This window comes from Oncorhynchus tshawytscha, linkage group LG07, assembly GCF_018296145.1.
Source record: "Oncorhynchus tshawytscha isolate Ot180627B linkage group LG07, Otsh_v2.0, whole genome shotgun sequence".
Classification (NCBI taxonomy): domain Eukaryota; kingdom Metazoa; phylum Chordata; class Actinopteri; order Salmoniformes; family Salmonidae; genus Oncorhynchus; species Oncorhynchus tshawytscha.
The window spans coordinates 28,143,964-28,167,111 of NC_056435.1; the positions used below are offsets into that span (position 1 = coordinate 28,143,964).

The window sequence follows — 23,148 nt, forward strand, 5'->3', positions numbered from 1 at the left end:
CAATGGGACGCTCTCCTGGCAGAAGCCTCCACGGTGGCAGATTAAACGGGTGTAACTACTCGGTGAACAGAGGAGCCGCCAGAAAAAAAGAAAACGTTTCCCTGATGAAACTGAAGATGACATAGCAGATGAACAGAAGTCAGTCACTGGATTTTGCAACACAGTGTTTTATGTGGCCCTGGATAGTAATAATCAGTCATTTGGACACGCGGTTCCACACGAGTGCAGCTATACACGAGGAGTTTTCACCAATACTTACATTTAGGAAAATGACAAAACCAAATTTGTGTATCTTGCCACAAATTGAGAAACAAGTACTCCAAAGATCTCACAGATGGATTTGAAAATGAAGTGCGACATCTAAGGACAAGAGTTGCTGGAGGTGAACGTGCCTTCAGTAAGCTGAAACCTATAAAGAACTAAGATCTACAATGTTCCAAGACAGGTTGAACAGCCTTGCCATCCTTTCAATTGAAAACCAGATAGCAATAAAAATGTTACTTTAAAGACATTAGAAATGAGTTTCCTCACAAGAAGGCTCGACGCTGGGCTCTTGGTGCAGTGTAACCTCTGAGTTTTGTTTACAGGGAACAAACAAGGACAAATGACATAACCCGTTCTACCCAAGCCTGCCCAGGGATGGGCAAAATACTGTTTTGAGTATTATCCGCTATGGTTTATCTCCTGTTGAACTTACTCAGGAATGCCCATATAATGTCTTGACACTACAGTTTCAGTTTAACAGATGCTTGTTCTCTGTAGGTACCACATTTATGCCTGCAGTCCACATAGTTCAGGATTTTTACGTTTTTTTTGTGGATGTTATTTAGGCATATATTTAGGAATTATGTATAGGGCAGAAGAGGGTTAGCCTTGTTTATAAGAATGTAATAAATTATTTAATCTGAAACATGGTAATTTCTTCATTAAAACTACAAGACTACAATACCATATTTTTTTAAAGTCAACAATTGAGTAGTTATTTATGATAAAGCATCAAATCTCATGACACAGTTTTGGTTAACATTAGGAACCAAACATTTTTGCAATACTTTTAATATAGGTAAAGGATGAAGGTGGAAACTAGAATCTGCACAATTGTAGTATAGAGCAGCAGAAGCTTATAGTTAGTACATTTAAACAACACATTGTTCAGTAAGTTTTAATCTGAAACATTCTGATTTCTATGTTAAGAGGCCCGGTATTTTTTTTTCATGGGGTACAACATCTCCTATACACTTCCTGATTAACTCAGTCACTGTATCCTGGCTGCATCACATCCGGCCATGATTGGGAGTCCCATAGGGCGACGCACAATTGGCCCAGCGTCCTCCAGGTTTGGCTGGGGTAGGCCGTCATTGTAAATAAGAATTTATTCTTAAAAGGTTAAATGAAAAAACATCTGTGGCTTGTCGGTGTTATTCTCAGAGGCTACCCGGAACATATCCCAGTCCGTGTGATCAAAACAATCTTGAAGGATGGATTCCGATTGGTCAAACCAGCGTTGAATAGACCTTAGCATGGGTATTTCCTGTTTGAGTTTCTGCCTATAGGAGGGGAGAAGCAAAATGGAGTCAATCAGATTTGCTGCAGGGAGGGCCTTGTAGGCATTTCGAAAAGTTGTGTAGCAGTGGTCCAATGTTTTACCAGCTTGAGAACTACAGTCACTGTGTTGGTAGAACTTCAGTAGCGTTTTCCTGATATTTCCTTTGTTAAAATCCCCAGCTACAATAAATGCGGCCTCAGGATATGGGGTTTCCATAAAGTCCAGTGTAGTTCTTTGAGGGTCGCCATGGTATCAGTTTGAGGGGGGATATATACGGCTGTGACTATAACTGAAAATAATTCTCTTGGGAGGTAATACGGTCAGCATTTGATTGTAAGGTATTCTAGGACGTCGTAATGCGGGTGGTCGTAATGCTGGTGAGTTACCGTCGCTCTGATATCCAAAAGTTATTTCCGGCTGTATGTAATAACACAAAACATTTCCTGGGCTAATAATGTAAGAAATAACACATAAAAAAACAATAGTTGCTTAGGAGCTAGAAGCAGAGCTGCCATGTCTGTAGGCTCCATCTTATCTATCGGCGCCATCTTACTTACTCATTGCTTGCTGTTTGGGGTTTTAGGCTGGGTTTCTGTATAAACACTTTGACATGATGTAAAAAAAGGCTTTATAAATACATTTAATTTGATTTGAATCCCCACCCCTTGTCAGCTAGCGGGAGCAACACTGATAGTGTCCTTCCCCCCGCCTGCCGAACACCTGCCCTCACCTTTGTTAACAGAACTATGGGAAAACAGTGTCCGACAAGGCGGGGCAAAGACACGGTCTACCGGTCGCCCCGCTAGCACAGCAGGTGGGAGGATGGGGACACACCATGTGCTAGCTAACTAGCTAGTTAGTGATACCGTCTTCTAGCTAGCATGCAAGTTAGCTAGCACACGGTGTCGCCACAGATTTGGTGTCGCTTCCCACCTGCTGTGTACAGGACTAGCTGGCTAAGCTAGCACACAGTGTCCTTCGGTCCACCTGCCTTTGCCGTCGTTAACAGATCTGTAGGAAAAACAGTGCCCGACCTGCGGGGATGAAGGACACTGTCTACCAGCGTACGGCTAGCTAGCTACCATTGTCACCCCGCCCCTTCTTCAGTGGGGTTTATTGGTGGCTGGCATTCAACGTTATTGTGCAACGTTAACGGCACCTACTGTACTGGAGCACCCCCGCCTCCCACATCTTAAATAAATGATCAATAGATGTATAAAGAGGGGTTCCTGCAGATGCAGGAATGCCCCAAATTGCAGGCCGCAATTGCACCATTCTCGCCCATCTTGATGTTAAGAGTTATAAGTGAAAGAGGTTTGAACATTAACCACTCATTCACCCCACAAGGTGGCACAGGTGGCCCTGTCCTCATTCCAAAGCCAATATTTTATACCAATTAGCTCAATCTGAGCAGCACTGGTGTTGGGTTGACCCTGTATAGTCCCTGATTGTACAAAATCATCTGAAGACAAACACAGCCTGCTCACTTTGTTTCTGCCTTATGGTCAAGCTTGAGTCAATCATTACACGGAGGGTACACATTCAACTTGAGTTGAGCTCTTTCCAGATTTTGCGACACTGCCTTAGTGCTGATCCTGACTCTGCAAGTACACAGCTCTCACACAGAGGAAATCCAGAGGTTCCCCATACCCTGTGTAGGCAACCTCACTAGGATTCACTCATAATGACTTGAGTCTTGTCAACTAAATGCTGAGTGAATATGTGGTTATCTGATGTGTGGGCATCTCAAGGTAAGGGAGAGAAGGCCAACTACTAGGCCCCTTTGTCTATATCTGGAATCTATTGGGTGTGTCTTTTGGTGTGCACATACAAAAATGACCAGTAAAATTACAACAGCAGAAACATCAAAGGGGGCCCTGTGATCCATAAACTTAGTTTGGGCTTTGTTCTCCCTGATAGGACAGCCTGATGGCTCGTGTTCTGTCCCTGCATCGGCCTTTGTCTTTACTGGCCCTTGTGGGGGTAAGGGGATCCACTGTTTTCAGACATGCGGGCACGGGAGGTGTTTGCTACAGGTGTGCAACCAGACATTGTGGTGTGGCGGGGTCTGGAGCGTACAGGGGACACCTTCCTAGTGAATGGCCACAGCTTCACGCTCAGAAACAACCTTCACCTTGTGGGCTTTGGCAAAAATGTTTTAGGTATAGCTGCAGAGGCAGAGAGTATTGTGGGAGACCACTTGGTGAGAGTGAGTGCCACACGGGATAAAGGAGACATTACAGCAGCATGGGAAAGAGTAAGCAACTCAAACAAGTGTTTGTGGGTGGCATGGGTTGGTTGGTAAATTAATTGCTCCTCTCATCTGTTTTAATTTCTCCTCAGCCAGACATGGTTGAAGGATGGAAGTCAGATCACAGTGATGGAGGGAGCTAAACACAACCTGCCAGATGCTGATACTGATGCCCAGGGAGCAGCCAAATGTATCAAGAGGCTGGCCAGCACACTGACAGAATGACCTGTTGCTTGTACTAATTTCAGGTAAATTGATACCTAACTACCACAATTTAATTGTTGAACAAACGATATAGTTATTACTTAATTTGAATCACTGAAGCTACAGGGTGTCCATAAATATCTTCGAAGCCCAGTGCAGTCAAACACTTGATTTTACTGTATTTTATACATATTTCACACTATGAAGGTTGGAGTAATACTGTTAAATTGTGAAAATAGCATAATGCCCATTTAGTGTAAGAGCGGTTTGAAAAGACTGCTTTAATGTCCACCTGTTTTGACCGATGGTGACATCACTGTGCAATAAATTAGTTAGACCAATGAGAAATAGTTCAAAACTATGCCAATAACATTTTTTTTTTTCTCTCCTTCTCTCTTTATATTGTGGTCATATTTGGTAAAATACAATATCCCTGTTAACATTTTCGAAACAGGTGGTGGCCCTGGTTCTGTCTGATGTAATCTGAGATCCCCTGGACTTAAAAGCCCAGCGGCCCCATATTGTAGACGGAGGCGTGGCCTCAGGAGATTTGGTCGGTGCTGGACCGCTATGGGCTAACCACAGCCTCTCTCCCCACCTCAGTCAAGCAGGTCCCTGGTTGCTCAGCTCCCCAGGGGAGGAGGCTGGAGAGCAGTCAGACAGGGTGGCATATGTTCTCAATGCTGTGATTGGCTCCAACATTATTGCTCTGGAATGCGCAGGGCGACGTGCAGGGGAACTCGGATTCCGTCCAGTTGTGCTGTCGCCAGTGGTGTGTGGGGACATACAGTCTGTCTCGCCTTTATGGTCTACTGGCTCACTTTGCCTGCTCCCGTGACGAGCCCCCTCCTGAGTTGCCTGCTGAGATTCTGAAGCTGGGGCCCGAGACGGGCGTGGTGAGTTGGGATTTGTGCCGTGCTATGCAGGTGCTTGGCGTGGGGAGGGCTGGGGAGCCACCGTCTGCTGGCTGGGGGAGAGCCCACTGCGCAGTTGACAGGCAAGGGGCGTGGTGGGCAGAACCAAGAGCTAGCCCTGCGAGTGGGGCTGGAGCTGGGAGGCTTGGCACTCCCTCCGAAGGGTCCCCTGTTCCTGCGTGGTGGGACAGATGGTCAAGACGGCCAACTGAGGCAGCAGGGGCGGTCATAGACGCAGGGCTTGGAGAAGAAGCACGAGCACAGGGGCTGGACACTGAGGCATCCTCATTAACAATGATTTCTTCACACCTGTCTGGTGGGCAGTGACTGCTCCTACCAGGGTTAATGGGTACCAATGTGATGGATGTGTACATCCTGCTGATCCCACCAATCCCCATAGTCGTGTCTGGTCGTTGATGAAGACGAGGGCCTGAAAGCAGCTAAGCACACATTTCAGTATGAATCCATACTGAGTAGACTTAAATATATTCAGAGCTCAGCTTTTTGTAGTTGACCTTGCCAATTATACCCCTTTCAAGCAAGCCCTTCTGGAAGTCCACATTTAATTAAAAAAGTCAGTCAGTTATGTCTAATGAATAGCGTAAATTGCTTACTTTTTGGTTATTTGTGGAGAGTGTTCTTGTACAGAGCAATCGTGGGTTGTGTGCTGGACATCGTATTAGAGAATTATTATTATTTTTAACTAAATGTGACTTTAATCAGAAGACAGTCAGAGGCCTCATGCATTTGCTCCTTCTCAGTATGGAGGTTCCAGCCATAGAGGGGTGTACAACGACTATAATAAGGTGAGTCTGTCTAGAAAAAGAAATCAAGAGTTCGAGGGGAGCTGCCATTTGATGTAAGGCTTCTATCTCTGACCACTTTCTCCACAGTAGTCTTGCTCCAGCGCACTCTTCATGGATTACTATGTAGCCTTGCTCCAGTGGAAATAAAAACAGCTCCTTATTCATACAATAATATGTTATGAACATAACAGCAGTCACAACTCACAGCAGTTGTCGAGTCTTTTCAGATTCTGTCTACCGGTAGATTAGAATAACATTTCAGTTCAATCTACAACGAATCAGAGGACAGACTTGGATAGCTATTTTAATGGCTCACCAATCAAAGGCGGTAAAAATTTACATAAGCTTCATTTTAAAATATGAGATTTAAAAAGATATGACATATGAGAGAATATCTTAGCTTATCGCATGGTGTGGCTGTCAGGATGTAAACTGAGCCTGATTAGTTACCCCTTCATGACAACCGTCCGGGAAAAATAATTTTTCAGCGTAGAGTAAGGAAGCGTCTGCAGGCCCAACTCATCAATGAACTCCAGCCCATTTGAAAAGGCACAACATATCAAGTCTGTGTCCACTCAGCAGCACTGTCTGATTCGACAGAGAACAAGTAGAATGTAGTCCAACTTGTTATGTCCCGTCTGTCACTCACGGTGTGTCTTGATGGTGTCCCCTGCAGCACTCTCCCTGACAGATAGAAAACATCACAAGGAGTCACACCTACTGCTTTTTGTTGTTGTAATCATAATTGATTTTTGAGTAGAAAAACACATACAAATGACAACATACACTTAAGTTGGAGTCATTAAAACTCGTTTTTCAACCACTCCACAAATTTCCTGTTAAACTATAGTTTTGGCAAGTCGGTTAGGACATCTACTTTGTGCAAGACACAAATAATTTTTCCAACAATTGTTTACAAACAGATTATTTCACTTATAATTCACTGTTTCACAATTCCAGTGGGTCAGAAGTTTACATTACACTCAGGTAACTGTGCCTTTAAACAGCTTGGAAAATTCCAGAAAATTATGTCATAGCTTTAGAAGCTTCTGATAAGCTAATTGACAATTTGAGTCAATTGGAGGTGTACCTGTGGATGTATTTCAAGGCCTACCGTCAAACTTTGCTTGACATCATGGGAAAATCAAAAGAAAAAAAATTGTAGACCTCCACAAGTCTGGTTCATCCTTGGGAGCAATTACCAAGTGCCTGAAGGTACCACATGCATCTGTACAAACAATAGTACGCAAGTATAAACACCATGGGACCACGCAGGCGTCATACCGCTCAGGAAGGAGACGCGTTCTGTCAACTGGAGATGAATGTACTTGGGTACAAAAAGTGCAAATCAATCCCAGAACAACAGCAAAGGACCTTGTGAAGATGCCTGAGGAAACAGGTACAAAGTATCTATATCCACAGTAAAACAAGTCCTATATTGACATAACCTGAAAGGCCACTCAGCAAGGAAAAAGCCACTGCTCCAAAACCGCCATTAAAAAAAGCCATACTACAGTTTGCAACTGCACATGGGGACAAAGATTGTACTTTTTGGAGAAATGTCCTCTGGTCTGATGAAACAACAATAGAACTGTTTGGCCATAATGAATATCGTTATGTTTGGAGTAAAAAGGGGGAGGCTTGCAAGCCGAAGAACACGTGAAGCACGGGGGTGGCTGCATCATGTTGCGGCAGTGTTTTGCTGCAGGAGAGACTGGTGCACTTCACAATATAGATAGCACGAGGAGGGAGCAAAATTATATGGATATATTGAAGCAACATCTCAAGACATCAGTCAGGAAGTTAAAGCTTAGTCGCAAATGGGTCTTCCAAATGGACAATGACCCCAAGCATACTTCCAAAGTTGTGGCAAAATGGCTTAAAGGACAACAAAGTCAAGGTATTGGAGAGCCATCACAAAGCCCTGACCTAAATCCCATAGAAAATGCGTGGGCAGAACTGAAAAAGCATGTGCGAGCAAGGAGGCCTAAAAACCTGACTCAGTTACACCAGCTCTGTCAGGAGGAATGGGCCAAAATTCCCAACTTATTGTGGGAAGCTACCCGAAACATTTGACCCAAGTTAAACAATTTAAAGGCAATACTACCAAACATCTAATTGAGTGTATGTAAACTTCTGACCCACTGGGAATGTGATGAAAGAAATAAAAGCTGAAATAAATCATTCTCTACTATTATTCTGACATTTCACATTCTTAAAATGAAGTGGTGATCCTAACTGACCTAAGACAGGGAATATTTACTAGGTTTAAATGTCAGGAATTGTGAAAAAACTGAGTTTAAATGTATTTGGCTGAAGTGTATGTAAACTTCTGACTTCAACTGTACATCTCCACACCTGCCCAGACCCACCTGCTCACACCCCCATCACTCTCTGCCACAAGGCCTAAGAAAAAATATTGAAATATGCAGACAGATGGATTAAAAGTACATTTACATTGTAATACTTTGACAGCCAACTTTAACTCCGCCCATAACTTCTGGACTTTGCAGCATTCCCAGAAGGCATGGATTATTGAGTCATTGTTAGTTTTACCCTAAGACTTGAGGTTTTGCTGTAGAATTTGATAATTTTGCCCCATGTAATAAATTCTATATATTAGTTTATATACTGTATTAAGCGTACATTTTCATTAACTGTAATTTCATTAGTTATGTTCCAACATTCCCTCCATCTTGTGCCAATATCAGTTTGTCTTTGTTCCAATATTTTTTTAAGAGTCAGTTGGATAGGCTCTCTAAGGTTTTGTTGGTCTTACTTGTCATATGAATATCATTCTGTGACTCAAAATAGGATTCCCTCAAGATTTCTCTAATGTTCAAAAGATTTTGAATCGAAATTTCATCATAGGAAGATTTAATGCATGTATTTGAAAAAAAAAAAAAAAAACCCTCATTGGTCAGTCAAATTGCTTTTTAATGCGGTCATGGAAATAAATGTATTTCCTATTACCAAGTCATTTACGATTTCTGAGTTTTAGATGTGTACAAATTTATCAGGGAATTCTGAAAAGCTATGGATTTTTAGACAATTGAGACATGGATTGTATATGTGTGCCATTCAGAGGGTGAATGGGCAAGACATAATATTTAAGTGCCTATGAACGGGGTATGGTAGTAGGTGCCAGGCGCACCGGTTTGTGTGTGTCAAGAAGTGCAGCGCTGCTGGGTTTCACGCTCAACAGTATCCCCTGTGTATCAAGAATGGTCCACCACCCAAAGGATATCCAGCCAACTTGACACAAATGTGGGCAGCATTGGAGTCAACATGGGTCAGCATCCCTGTGGAACACTTTTCACACCTTGTAGTCCATATGCCCAGATGAATGGAGGCTGTTCTGAAAGCAATATTATGGAAGGTGTTCCGAACATTTTGTATTTGTGTGTCTATTTTTAATAAACAGTTCGATTGATATGTATCAAGTCTGTTTTTAGTGTTTATTTTGTCTGCTGATAATTGATTCAGGGTTGTTGAGTCTAAGGCTAGGATCAGTCTAACCCTTAAAAAAAAAAAAGATTGCAGTCAGAGTGTAGTATAACTGCAGTACATTGTAGTATAACTGGAGTTAGAGTACATTAAATGCAGTATGAATCTGCTAAACCTGCTTCCAAAATACCATACTGCACATTTACTGTAGTTTCAAAACTGTAATCTTTTTTTAAAAGTGAAATATTGTTTCTGATTTATATAGATTTTCATAACTTTTAAAATTGTCATTAATTGTGTTGTTTCTAATTAACGCATCTTTATCTTAAAATTATAACTTTTGGCGTGTATTCATTTTGAGGGCTGCGAGATGTTTACCATTAAGTAGTATGCTTTATTTGAGTTCAGCCTATAGTCGTTTTCTCTCTTCAAAAGTCAAATATCATATTCCTGCTTAAGTTCAGAAATATTATTTTCTTCCTTACCTTGTAAATAAAAAATGTTTATGGACTTTTTCAAAAATAGGGATTTTATTTCTCTTTAATAAAAATGTCTAACTTACATTTCACTTTTGCAGAGTATGATTATCATAATTTCCTTAATGTACGCCTTAAAAGCATCCCAAATTAAATAGGTGGGTCAGCTTTTCTCTATCCTCCGTCTACATTTGTAAAGGTTTTTTTAAATGTAGGTACACACTGCTTTTAATAGTAGGAAGCAATCAACTAGCGTTAACAACTAAATTCATAATGGGAAAATCAAATGTGTGGAGTCCAGTGGATAGCTAGAGAAAATGACACTATTGTGACTGTAGAGAACAAGTCAGTATTATGGGTACCTGGAGGGAGACCCATGGATGCTTGGACACCTACCATCCACTGCGGTGAGGTGCAGTGTCAGGTGTGCCTCCATTCTGTCCACTAGTACCTAAAATGTTAGAGCACAACAATACATGGCTGCTAGCTTCGACCGCAACTGGATTATAATTTGACGCGACATTGGGTTTATACAGATCAAAGCCCAATGTCCTGTCAGAATCCAGTTGCGGGTGAAGCTACATGGCAGTGCCTTTCAGACATAGAACTAGTTACAATTTGAAACGGCATGGTATTTGAATGCTTCCATACAGCAGTTACATAGTAGGTAGTGGTCAAGTTCTTTTTGCATGGCCCAGTGCCCCGAGTGGGTGGAGAGTTAATTTCAGGACCAATGGATTGATCTAAAGTGAGCAAACTGCCCACCCAGGACACTGGGCCATGCAAAACAAATGTTCCCAGTGTAAAGCATAGCACAGGGAATTTGACCAAACTTTACTTGCTGATTACTTCCTCAATTCCCGACTTGGAAGACAATGCATGTCTTCTAAATGTCCATGTTTCTGTTGCAAGTGGTTCGTTTGAATTCGCAAATGGTCAGTTATTCAAAAAAATATATATTTTTTGCAACATGAAGTAATCCAACAATGTGTACGCCGTGATCTTGTCCATTTCAAATTGTATCATTGATCAAGGCAGGTGAGTGTCATCAATGATGTATATAAACCCTGGTTTGCTGATGCTACTGTATGTGCCGGCCATTGCGAGGCTTTGAAGCCATCGGTCGGCCATATTGGCACTCCTGAGCAGTCCTCAATAGAAATCAATAGAATTCCACAGTATTTCAAGAACAAAATGACATGTATATAAGTATTTTTTGTTGTAGTGGGGACAGTAACATTGGTAATCTCAATGTTATTACATTATGTGAGCTAAAAAAAAATCAAGTATACATTGTCTGTAATAGAATAAACATTGTAAAAACAAATGTTGACATTAATAAATGCATTTCTAAAGCTTCCAAAAGATAAGTTTTACACTGGCAGTGGTGGAAAAGGTACCCAATTATGATAGAAAATGACTTGAGTAAAAGTCTAAAAGCATCTGGTTTTAAATTTACTTCAGTATCAAAACACTATAAATCCTTTCAACTTCCTTATATTAAGCAAACCTGACGCCACAATTATTTTTTACGGATAGCCAGGGGCACACTCCAACACTCAGGCATCATTTACAAACAAAGCATTTGTGATTAGTGAGTCCGCCAGAGCAGAGGTAGTAGGGAAGGCCAGGTGCTCTCTTGATAAGTGTGTGAATTTCACCATTTTCCTGCCATGCTAAGCATTCAAAATGTATTGAGTACTTTTGGGTGTCAAGGAAAACATATGGGAGCAAAAAGTACATATTTTCTTTAGGAAAGTAGTGCTATAAAAGTTAATGTTGTCAAAAATATAAATAGTCATGTAAAGTAGATACCATGGCTTGACATTAACTTTTTACCCCCCCCCACACACACACAGTAAAATACTGCACTGATAGGCTACTGTATAAAACATGTCCATCAACCCTCCATCTGGAGACCTACTGGATGTGAAAGCTTTTGAACCAACCCTGCACAAACACACCAGAGTCAACTTATCAAGGTCCTGTTGAGCAGCTGATTTTTTACTATGTGGTGTGTTCGAGCAGAGCTGGAGCAAAAGCCTGCACATCCAGTAGCTCTCCTGGAGGATGGTTGGCCACGCTGCAACATTACAATTACAACCAAATACTTTTTTGTAAAATTACTTCCTCATTCAATGAACCTGGGATCAAATGGCTAAGGTGGGCGAGGTAGCTAACTAAGATGTGTAACTATTTGTAAGGCTAAAATATTCAGTGTACAGGGTAAATCTTCACAGCATAGGAGTTACTTGTCAATTAGGCTATTCCAAGTATATTTTCGTACTTTGTCAGAATTACATGGCCTGTATTGAATAGAGGAGAATACTAGCCAATTTTGAGCGCTTGATTAACGGTTTTACAACCGTTTCATCAACTTCGCACCCCGTATCAACTACATGTCGGCAATTTGCGGTTATACAAAAGTTCCGGTGAAAAGTAATTTAGGACATCGGACATAAGTGACATTAATACATGCTAATTGCTAAATAGCTACCTAGACAATTTGAACATATTGTGTAGTTTGGCTTGTTATCTAGTTAGTCTGTATATAATTTACCTGCTGCGCAATGTCTCTCGCTCCTCTGGAAACGGCCCACTGGCACACACGCAGGTGATGCACACACCATGACTTTTCCAGGATTTTCATTGCTGACCAGAAATGTGCTATAACTGGGCAAATAACTCACTATCAACGAATATGAACAAAATGCGGTTAAGCTTGCTGTGATCTCAAACACGCATCTCCCGACTGCATGATTGACAGACCACTTGTGCCTGTCAATGCAGGCCTACAATAATTATACTCCCATGCGCTCCGCAGAGATTGGGAAGATAGAGGACAGTGCAACACACATTGCATCCAGGGACAATTATCCAATTCTGATTGGAGTAGCCTAAATTGTTTGATAGTGCTTTTTGTCCTACTTTTTTTGTTGTACTTGCCCTGGGCAAGTGGACAAGCCTTAATATCAAGCTCTGGATACCCCCCAAAATACTTAAGTAGTACTTCAAAGTATTTTTCACTTAGTTCAATTATACCAGTGATTCCCAACCAGGGGTACTGGGACCTGGATGTACTTGAATGCTCATGAGACCATGTGCGTACTGTAAAATGCACATGAGGGGGTACTTCAGGGGTACTCTGGTTAGACAAAATTCAGTAGGTGGTAGTGTAAACGAAAAAGGTTCGGAACCACTGCATTACACCACTGTGGTGGGGGAGTGCCAAGATGGAGGAACAGTGGCTTCAACACAGCACCCCCTATCAGTCAACTTTTCTTGCCCAGTGACCCCAGCAAACCTGCAACCCAGGAATCCCCATCATACGTCAGCAAAATAATCTATAATCAAGTGTTGTCTTATCAGTTAAATGATAATGGAAAGTAGAAGTAAACCAAATATATATTCTGGGGGATTTATTTCTGTGAAAAATAATTAGAATACTGCTAGCTGCAGTTCATATCCATATTATTAATATTTGATTCAGTGACTGAAATTATGCCCCCGTCCTCGGTAGCTATTGGGCATCGGAAGCACTTCTTACCACGAGATCACCTTGCTATTCATGTTGAATGCCAATTTGAACTAAGCAAGCTGCTAAATCTACTGTGTAGGCTATTAGAGGGTGTAGGCTACCTGCATCGAACTAGCCAAACCATGGCAAAATGGAATTACAATCATAAACCCAGATGTTAGTCAGTGGGCCTAGCCTATGGACAAGTCAATATTCCAATAAACCATTCCTAACGGTTTGACACAATTGCCAGAAAATAGCCTAACATTCGTTTTTTGAAGTGTATTTATTTGTCACATTAGCTCGCAATAATTATTATTTTAATGGGAAAACTTTTGCTTCTAAGGTCGTTAAAAATCAAGATTCCTTCGAAATGCCGTCAAGGTTATGGAAAGTGTTAATTGGCTAAATGTGGCAACGCCGCTATTGCTGCAGTTTCAGGCCTTGTGTTCTGGTTTAGAGTAGTCATTTATTAATTATTATTATTATTTATTTTTTTGCTGGACCTGGCAACCCTGAACTCTAGGGACAACCTTTAAAAAAAAAATCAATATGAAACATTGTCGGCCCAAATGAGCCCGATTACCCAATTGTTGTGGTCTGGCACATGGATTCAAATCAAGAATTGGAAGTATCGGTTGGACGAACATCCTCTTGTGCTATATGCTTTACACTACTTACTGTGTAACGGCTGTATGGAAGCGTTCACATAATCACCACCGTTTCAAAGTGTACTTACTTGTGGCTAGCTAGCATAGACCTAAACGTCATGGTGGCAAACATATGATGAATGTTAGCTAGTTTCCTGTAGCGCTCACCTTGTCGGTAATACATATCGTTCACAGTGTTTCCGTAAACTCTCCAAGCGAAGTGGATGGCAATGAGACTGACAACAAGCCAGCTAAACAGGATCTTGAATATTGACACTCTCATATCATTAGCCAACCAGTCATCCACAAACTCGGAAAGAAACGACACAAACCCGTCCACAATACGGGATAAAAACTCGAAATCCCACGGCTCTTCCATTTTATAAAACGCACCCAACGTGTATGATATGTCAAAAAAACATGCCTTACCTAAACCAGCTAACGTTATGGCTGACTGTTACAATTCGTCAAAAATATTTGAGTGAACTCACAGATGTAAATATTTGCTTTTAGTGTTAGCTACTTATATCAGGCTTTCTAAACCCAGAGACGCAACATCGCGAGACTTCCGGGAATGCTTGCGAAACAGATGAAGCAGACCAGGTGGGTTGAGAAGTCTGTGGCCGTGCTCGAGAGCATCAAAACCATGATGTGGTGTTTGCGAATTAATCGTTATTTTTTAACTACTCTTTTTACTAACTCGAGTCATAATTCGTTCATTTTAGTCATCCGTTTAACCTGCTAGTGCTGGCCACAATGAGATCATCGAGCAGGATTAATACACGCTCCTCCGGCTCAGCGGCTCCAGAGACTTGCTCCGACCAGTAACTGTCTGTCATTTTCGCGCACAGAAATAGATCATGAGCATAGAGAATAAAAATACATGTCTAGAACTGATAATTGACCATATGGTGCAAGAATGAATGGAAATAATTGATTATTGAATGTTATCGATGGACACAGCTTTGTAACAGCAAAACATACACAGCCCGAACTTCGAATCGTTTGGCATTCAAGTAATGCACATTGCGCCAAGAGTCGTTCAAAATCTAGTCCGGTTGCGGCACAACCAGTGTATAATTTTTTTATTTGTTTGTCTAACAATCAATAAATGTACATTGTTTAAAGTATCAGTCACAAATTACATCTCCAATAAGCCCCCTATGGTGAACGACAGGCTTGTAGAATCATGACTTGAGATTTCAGCTCCCCGGAATGGGGTCCTGCCTGCCCGCTATGGTGAATGGGATGTGAACGAGAGGCTTGTAGATTCATTACTCTTTCGAGTTTTCAGTTCATTGTCCACCGGCAAGGGGTCCTGCATGCTGTGGGAATTACTGACTCAAATGAACAAAATGAGTCGAAAGATTAATTCTTTTGACTGAATTAATCGAAAAGATCAGTCAGTTAAAAGAGCTGACTTTCCCATCACTTCATGTATCATTGGTAAAGTCTGACTGACTGACTGATCTTCAACTAATAATCAGTATTTATTCATGACGCAAGGTGATTTGTAGATCAGTCAGTCGGCAGTCGCCTGCAATGTCGAGCAAGTCCAATGAGAGAAGTAAAAAATTCTTAGTTGTTTATTTTTTTCAAAATCTAAAGGCACAACCTAGATTGAGCCAATGTTTTAAGTAGTTGAACACGTTATTACTCAAAATTCGTGATAGTGACAAATTGACACGTTTTAATTTTCGTCAAAAACATTATTTGTCACATGCCCCGAATATAACAGGTGTAGAGTAAACCTTACCGTGAAATGCTCACTTACGAGCCCTTAACCAACAATCCAGTTTTAAAAAAGAAATTAAGAAACATTTGCATAATAAACTAAAGGACTAACGAGTAACACAATAATATAACAATGAGGCTATATTCAAGGGGGACGGGTTAGTCGAGGTAATATGTTACATGTAGGTAGGGATAAAGTAACTATGCATAGATAATAAAATAGAACAGCAGCGTATGTGATGGAATGTGAATGCATGTGTGTCTGTGGCGTCAATATGCGTGTTGGAGTGTCAATGTAGTATGTGTGAGTTTGTAGTTTGAGTCCAGTGCATGTGCAAGAGAGTCCGTTTTATAACGTTAGTTATAAAAAGCTGTGGTTAAACTGCAGTACTGTAGCAAAACTATAGGAGCAGTCGACACCGTGCTTCTAGACCGGAACCCTGGCCCATTGCCCTGGCACGCACTCTGACTTGGGAGGGGGAGTTTCTCCTCTCATTGGTTTATTACTTGCTCCATCTAAATTACCATTGGCCAACGTATCCTATCTACTGTCACCATTGGGATTCCGGATGTGCTGTTGTGAGTGTAAAAATTGTTTTTCGGCAATTTGCCTACCAGTTATATGGCCTAAATTCACGTTATACACGATTTAACAACGGAATATTTAAACGTAGGTGAGCTTTGTTTTTTTGTACAATGTTTCAAGGTATGTCAGTGTGCGTCAAAACGGGGGTTTTCGGGAGCACTGGAATGTCTTTTGCTGGCTAGTGTGTGTAGTGAGGGGTAGCCTGCAATAACATGCAGGAAGAAAAGCGAAATAAATCAAACCTAGCTAACTATCTTATTTGCTAGCTAGGTAGGTCAATTAATCCAAGTAGCTAGAATTAGATGCGTTTTCATTTAAACCTCACGGTAGTTGGCTATGATAACGTTAGAATTACAAGGCGTTTTCATTTAGACCTAACGTTGGCATTGCAATAATGATGATGATGATGTATATGTTCAGGGCCCGGTTTCCCAAAAGCATCTAACGGCTAAATATATATATTAGTTCCAAATGATGAATTTAACATTAAGATGCCCTGGTTTGGATGCACATTTGCTTCCCCCTGCCTGTGGCTTTAGCTGTTTTAAGAAATGAACGACTCAAGTTGAAGTTTTAAAGCGTTATTAGTAGCTAAAGCTAACGTTGCGAGTAACATACGGCTACTTAACTATGTTCTCACTGCAGGGGATTTAATCTTATAAAGATGCCATTGAGTGCTTGCTACCGAAGCTAAAGCCACATATCTGCTGACCCATTTTAACCTGGCTCGTCATCTAGGCGTTAGCTACTTGCATGACCAGTTTGTGGCCAGCTGCGTAGCTCGATCCCAAGTGGTGTGCTGTTGTAGGATGACAGGAACTGTTAACTGAATATCAAATGAATGACTAGTCTGCCAATGAGCGCCTAATTTTCTGTGATTTACAGTGTCTGTGATGTCAACATGGAGAGAGATGACAGTCAAGAAAAAGGAGAGACAGAGGAGATAACAAGTTGTGATCCACCCTCTGCTGACTGCATCCCGTCAACTGGTAATGAAATGCCTTATGTCATCTAATCTAGAATGAAAGTTAGCTCATCATTAACCCTCTAGAGTCTACTAAACTAACATATAGAATTGTTGTAAGATGGTCATACCAAGGATCATTTAGATATTTAGGTGTATATATACACAACATATTTGATGAAATATTGAATTTGGCCTTACTGCTATTAGCCCATAGAAACGCATTGAATTACAGATTCATACATGGAAAAACAGAAGGAAGTTTGTTTTGAAGCGTCTGTCCTATATCTGACAGACACTTTTGCGGAATGCCTATATCGGCGGCTGCGGGGATTGAGACGCAGTCCATACAAAAAAAAACATATCTCTAGCTTCAACATACTATTTTTATAGGGATTGTTGTATTATGCTAATTAGATTTCCTGTTGGGCTGCAGAGATTGACTTAGAGGTTTAATGGCAATGTAGCTGATCTTGAAATGCTTCCACACAGAAAGTAGGGAGATCTGCAGTGTTTGTGATTATTTTACTGAGTATTGTCTGATTATTCAGGTTCTTCTTATCACACTCCGGCCCTGCCCTCTGACAATCCCCCAGTTCCTGAGCCTGCTGGTACAGTGGAAGGAGACAAAAACACCAATGTGACTTTAGAGGAGCCTACATATCCACCTACATCAGATTCTATGGGAGAGAAGGGACTACAAGCAGCTCCTGACCAGGGTCTAGGACCGGCTCCTGTTCTGGTAAAAGAGGAAGAGACTAATGTGTGCAGTAAGATAGAATATCAGAACTGCTCAGGTGGTCAACCAGAGACTGTCCCAGAGGAGGTTTCAGCTGAGAATGGGCAGGATGACTCAGGGGAGTTTATCGTCACTATTTTGGCCAGGGGTAAATTGGAGGAGCAAGGTCTGGGAGTGAAGAGGCATTCCTCTCCACTGTCAGAGACTGGCGCCCCAGAGGCCCCCCCATCCCACCGTGATGAAGACGTGACAGCGGAGAGCTGGAGGCAGCACAGGAAGCATGTGTTTGTCCTGAGTGAAGCAGGGAAGCCCATATACTCCCGCTACGGCAGTGAAGAGGCTCTGTCGTCTACCATGGGAGTCATGATGGCACTGGTGTCCTTTGTCCAGAGTAGTGACAACATGATCCGCTCGGTCTACTCAGGTGAGAATTTCTAGTATTTCCTTACGTTCATGACTGTGACAATAACTCTTACTGAAAGTGTAATGAATTGCTCACTATAGGTGTTTCTTCATCATTATTTGCTCCCCCTGTACAACTTTACATCCTCTTTTTTTCTTCCATGTCTGTACCCTCTACCCCCCTTCCCCCTCAGATGGGCACACAGTGGTGTTCATGCAGAAGGGTCCTCTGGTGCTGGTGTCTGTGTCAAGCAGCCGTCAGTCAGAGAAGCAGCTGCGTGGTGAGCTCCTTTACGTCTACTACCAGATCATCAGCATGCTCACCCAGGCCAGCATCGCTCGCATCTTCCAACACAAGAAGAACTATGACCTGCGGCGACTACTGGCCGGCTCCGAGAAGATCCTAGACGGCCTCCTCAACCTGGTGGACTCGGATCCCAGCTTCCTGCTGGCAGCGGTGCACTGCCTGCCATTGGTCTCCTCTCTCAGGGACTCCCTCAGCCAGATCCTGCAGAAGGCCATCACCCCCAACCTGGTCTTCTCCATCCTCATCGCCAAGAACCAGCTGCTCACCATCGTCCAGGAGAAGACGGTGATCGAGGACGCCAGGCTGGAGCCTGCTGACGTCCACCTGCTGCTCAACCTCATTGGGGCCTCCTCTGCCTTCCAGGCTGGAGAGATCTGGACTCCCATCTGCCTGCCTCTCTTTAACCCTGACTGTTACTTCTATGCCTACATCTCCTACCTGGACCCCCCAGAATGCACTGTGTGTCTGCTGCTGCTCTCCACGGATAAGGAGGCCTTTTATGCGGTGGCAGAGTGTAAGAGGAGGATAGAGGTGGCCATGCTGGCTCAGAGCTCCCTGAGCCTCATAGCCAAGGCCCACTCCTACAGTGTGAGCCAGGTGGGCGTCTCAGACCTCAGGCACTTCATGTACAAGCCCTTTGACGTGCCAGACAACCACAAGCAGCTCACCCAGTTCACCAGGTAGGTGCTATCTATTCTGTTGTGCTTTTGTAACCTTCACCCAGTGAATGATTCACGTCTGAATGATTCACGTCAGTCTATTTCATGTAACTTCTTTTTCACTTTTTTTATTTTTTAAATATACTTTTTGGACTAAATATTCTCTGGATACTGGTCCTGCAATGTGTTTTAATGTGCAGACAGATTAGCCTTCAAACATAATTACTCAAAAAAGGAATGTCAAAGGGGAGATGTGTAATATGTAAAAAAAAAAAAACATGTGCCTCAGGTCAGATCATATTCATCCTCCAATAGCCTTGTGCATTTTACCATAGTATTATTAAAGAATCATAGAAATTGAAAGCACATGATATCTATTGTATAATTCTCACTAAGAAAAAGCATGCCAAGTGACCTATTTATCTTGATTGGTAGCTTTGGGTTTCTTATTAGACGAGTTGTACCAGTGAACCTTGCAAAATCTTATACAACTGGGGAAATAAATATTCCCCATGCAGTGCTGCGTTAGACAGGCTAACATTTCAGTCTAACTTACATTAGAGCTTGATTAAAGTTGGGGAAGCAAACATGTATATTTTGCTGAACACTGTTTGGCAATTGCATTTTCATGTACAGTTCATTCATAAAAGTATTCAGACCCCTTGACTTTTTCCACATAATGGATTCAATTGTTTTACACACAATACCCAATAACGACAAAGCAAAAACATGATTTTAGAAATGTTTGCATATTTATTAAAAAAAACTGATGTCACACTTACATAAGTATTCAGGCCCTTTACTCAGTACTTTGTTGAAGCACCTTTGGCAGTGATTACAGCCACGAGTCTTCTTGGGTATGACACTACAAGCTTGTCACAGCTGTATTTGGGGAGTTTCTCCCATTCCTCTCTGCAGATCCTCTCAAGCTCTGTCAGGTTGAATGGGGAGCAGTGATGTCCGATCAGGTTCAAGTCTGGCCTCTGGCTGGGCCACTCAAGGACATTCAGTGACTTGTCCCGAAGACACTCCTGTGTTGTCTTGGCTGTGTGCATAGGGTTGTTGTCCTGTTGGAAGGTGAACCTTCACCTCAGTCTGAGGTCCTGAGTGCTCTGGAACAGGTTTTCATCAAGGATCTCTCTGTACTTTGCTCCGTTTATCTTTCCTTCCAGCCTGACTGGTGTCCCAGTCCCTGCCGCTGAAAAACATCCCCACAGCATGATGATGATGCTGCCACCACCATGCTTCACCGACGGGATGGTGCCAGGTTTCCTCCAGATGTGATGCTTGGCATTCAGGCCAAAGAGTTCAATCTTGGTTTCATCAGACCAGAGAATCTTGTTTCTCATGGTCTGAGAGTCTTTAGGTGCCTTTTGGCAAAATCCAAGCGGGCTGTCGTGCCTTTTACTGAGGAGTGGCTTTAGTCTGGCCACTCTACCATAAAGGCCAGAATGGTGCAGTGCTGCAGAGATTGTTGTCCTTCTAGAAAGTTCTCCCATCTCCACAGCGGAACTCTAGAGCTTTGTCAGAGTGACCATCGGGTTCTTGGTCACCTCCCTGACCAAGGCTCTTCTCCCCTGATTGCTCAGTTTGGCTAGGCGGCCAGCTCTAGGAAGAGTTTTGGTGGTTCCAAACGTCTTCCATTTAAGAATGATGGAGGCCACTGTGTTTTTGGAGACATTCAATGCTGAAGAAAGTTGTTGGTACCCTTCCCCAAATCTGTGCCGACACAATCCTGCCTCGGAGCTCTATGGACCATTCCTTCGATCTCATGGCTTGGTTTTTGCTCGGACATTTACTGTTAACTGGGTGACCTTGTGTAGACGGGTGTGCGCCTTTCCAAATCACGTCCAATCAATTGAATTTACCACAGGTGGACTCCAATCAAGTTATAGAAACATCTCAAGGATGATCAATGGAAACAGGATGCACCTGAGCTCAATTTCGAGTCTCATAGCAAAGGGTCTGAACTTTTGTAAATAAGGTATTGTTTTTTAAGTTTAATAAATGTGCAAACATTTCTAACCTGTTTTCACTTCATCATTATGGAGTATTGTGATGTCATTATGGAGTATTGTGTGTAGATTGAGGATCCTTTTTTAATTTTACATTTACATACATTTTAGAATAAGGCTGTAACAGAATGTGGGGGAAAATCCAAGGGGACTGAATACTTTCCAAATGCCCTGCATAATGTCTGATGTCTTGCTGTCTTTTTTAATTTAATTTTTTAAATTACATTTGATGTGCTGTTGATTTCAGCCCAGAGATGGAGGCTCCTTATAGCACGGAGGAGGAGAGGATGAGGCTGCTGGACCTGTACCGGTACATGCACGGTCGCATCCACAGCTCTTCCAGGGCCCTCAAGCTCATCTACCATGTGGCAGAGAGGGAAACGCTGCTGGCCTGGGTATGTCACTCCCACAAGGATTTACACGTGGAAGTGTTACTATGGGCAGCTCCAAGAAGCTCTCTGTACAGGATGTTGTCTGGAGTCTTGGTCTCAATGACCTGCATTCCGGTGTAGATATGAAGTGAGCTATTTTGGATTGTTGCTAGCATTCATGCGGCATACTTCTCAGCTCAATGGAACATAACAGTAATTTACAAAGTATTTGAAACTGTTGAAATGGATCTGCTAAGTCCGCTTATTGCATCTTTGTCCTTTTTCCTCTATAGGTCACAAGTAAATTTGAATTGTACACCTGCTTCAGCCCCTTGGTGACTAAGGCTTGTGCCATTAACGCCATAACCAAGCTTCTACGGTGGATCAAGAAGGAGGAGGACCGTCTCTTTATCCGATACCCACCCAAGTATTCAACCACGCCCAACCCCAGCAAAAGCTCCCGAAGGTCTGACCAGCAGGATTCCACAGATAATGGCTTCATGTCTCTACTATAGAGCTGCTCTATCTCTGTGCTTAGCTCCGGCTCTTCCACTCTGTCAACACGTAGTTTGTACACTGGTTCTTACAAGAGGTTTGGCACTGACCACATCCTACATCTTTGGGTACTTCATTGAATTTTGACCACTGGACTATTTAAGGAGAACTTGCCTTTTTGACACTTTCAGACTCTTCTGTACCTTTTGAGAAAGCATGTACAGGAACTGCATTAACACTTTAGATTACAGTCGAACAAGTTGATGTTCAGGGAATCTGTAAAGAGAAAGCAAACATTTTTAAATTGGCTAGTGGTGGAACATTGAAGATAATTTTCAATGCTATTGAGTTTTTATATTGTTTTATTCTATTGTAACAAAAGTGAGAACTTCTCGAATGCATCATATCAAATACTTGTTACATAACTATTTCAAGTCAAGCTTTCATGGTCATTGACACTGTAGCACATGACAAATGAAATGGGACTACCTACATTATAGAACTACTCTTGAATTTGTTTTCAACTGCCTAATAATTATAATTATTGCTAGAAACCTTAGATGTTGACAGGCTGACACAGGATTTAGTTTAAGTGTGGTTATTGGTGGGATGAACAGGAAATGAAAAATCATTAAATGTCATCATGAAAATTGGAAGGATTATCACTTGTATGTGGATATTTGATATGACATGACTTCTACATGTCGTTCTCAGTTGATACAATTGTTTGACTTGCATGTTATCTTTGTAGTTTAGTTTGTAAATAGTGTTAACTCAGTTCATTATCCTCTGGTAATGTAAATATACAGTTACATTGTCATTCTATCCTTTATTGCTGGGAACCAAATTCTTCACCCACAGTCTACTCTAGTAATCCTCATGTATGGTTAAATGCTTAAATGCTTTGTCCAGCACACTCATAAAATCCCAGAGTCCTAATTTGTGGGGTTCTTTATTCAGAGACACTTCATGCAAATTCTTGTTGGATACCAGGATCAGCTATGCTGGACTTTGTGTCATGTTCTAAGTGGTGGCTTATCTGGTTTGACTGTTAGGAACATCTTA

The 23,148-nt window shown here is 42.0% G+C and overlaps 2 protein-coding genes and 1 pseudogene across 7 annotated transcripts; 2 read left to right on the plus strand and 1 right to left on the minus strand.

Moving 5' to 3' along the window:
• The first annotated feature begins 3,554 nt into the window (after nt 1-3,554).
• Nucleotides 3,555-5,297, plus strand: LOC112255240 (annotated as a pseudogene).
• Nucleotides 5,298-5,999: 702 nt separating this feature from the next.
• Nucleotides 6,000-14,381, minus strand: LOC112254304 (T-cell leukemia translocation-altered gene protein homolog). 3 transcript variants are annotated; one of them, XR_002954143.2, is made up of 4 exons: nt 13,980-14,064; nt 10,041-10,095; nt 8,094-8,127; nt 6,000-6,405 (listed from the first exon to the last, which is right to left on the minus strand). XR_002954143.2 is itself a non-coding variant. In XM_024426715.2 (3 exons), exons 1-3 carry the CDS (start codon nt 14,188-14,190, stop codon nt 6,363-6,365), a joined length of 288 nt encoding a protein of 95 aa, XP_024282483.1. In that variant the 5' UTR covers nt 14,191-14,381; the 3' UTR covers nt 6,000-6,362. The 3 variants fall into 3 exon arrangements, 2 of the variants coding, with proteins under 2 accessions (XP_024282483.1, XP_024282482.1); XM_024426715.2 differs by lacking the exon at nt 10,041-10,095 and having other exon boundaries at nt 13,980-14,381; XM_024426714.2 differs by lacking the exon at nt 8,094-8,127 and having other exon boundaries at nt 13,980-14,379.
• Nucleotides 14,382-14,385: 4 nt separating this feature from the next.
• Nucleotides 14,386-22,736, plus strand: mon1bb (MON1 secretory trafficking family member Bb). 4 transcript variants are annotated; one of them, XM_024426709.2, is made up of 6 exons: nt 14,386-14,414; nt 17,017-17,120; nt 17,647-18,258; nt 18,431-19,223; nt 21,465-21,612; nt 21,882-22,736. In XM_024426709.2, exons 1-6 carry the CDS (start codon nt 14,386-14,388, stop codon nt 22,101-22,103), a joined length of 1,908 nt encoding a protein of 635 aa, XP_024282477.1. In that variant the 3' UTR covers nt 22,104-22,736. The 4 variants fall into 4 exon arrangements, with proteins under 4 accessions (XP_024282477.1, XP_024282480.1, XP_024282479.1 ...); XM_024426712.2 differs by lacking the exon at nt 14,386-14,414 and adding an exon at nt 15,985-16,124; XM_024426711.2 differs by lacking the exon at nt 14,386-14,414 and adding an exon at nt 15,993-16,219.
• Nucleotides 22,737-23,148: the final 412 nt, after the last annotated feature.

Excerpts from the sequence above, each read along its gene's own strand:
- mon1bb (XM_024426709.2), top strand. The coding sequence starts at position 14,386 with ATGCTTGCGAAACAGATGAAGCAGACCAG. Across the intron at positions 14,415-17,016 it reads AAACAGATGAAGCAGACCAG|TGTCTGTGATGTCAACATGG; the intron begins GTGGGTTGAGAA and ends TGTGATTTACAG. Across the intron at positions 17,121-17,646 it reads TGACTGCATCCCGTCAACTG|GTTCTTCTTATCACACTCCG; the intron begins GTAATGAAATGC and ends CTGATTATTCAG.
- LOC112254304 (XM_024426714.2), bottom strand. The coding sequence starts at position 14,190 with ATGGAAGAGCCGTGGGATTTCGAGTTTTTATCCCGTATTGTGGACGGG. Across the intron at positions 10,096-13,979 it reads CGATATGTATTACCGACAAG|GTACTAGTGGACAGAATGGA; the intron begins GTGAGCGCTACA and ends CTAACATTTTAG. Across the intron at positions 6,406-10,040 it reads GCACCTCACCGCAGTGGATG|GGAGAGTGCTGCAGGGGACA; the intron begins GTAGGTGTCCAA and ends TCTATCTGTCAG.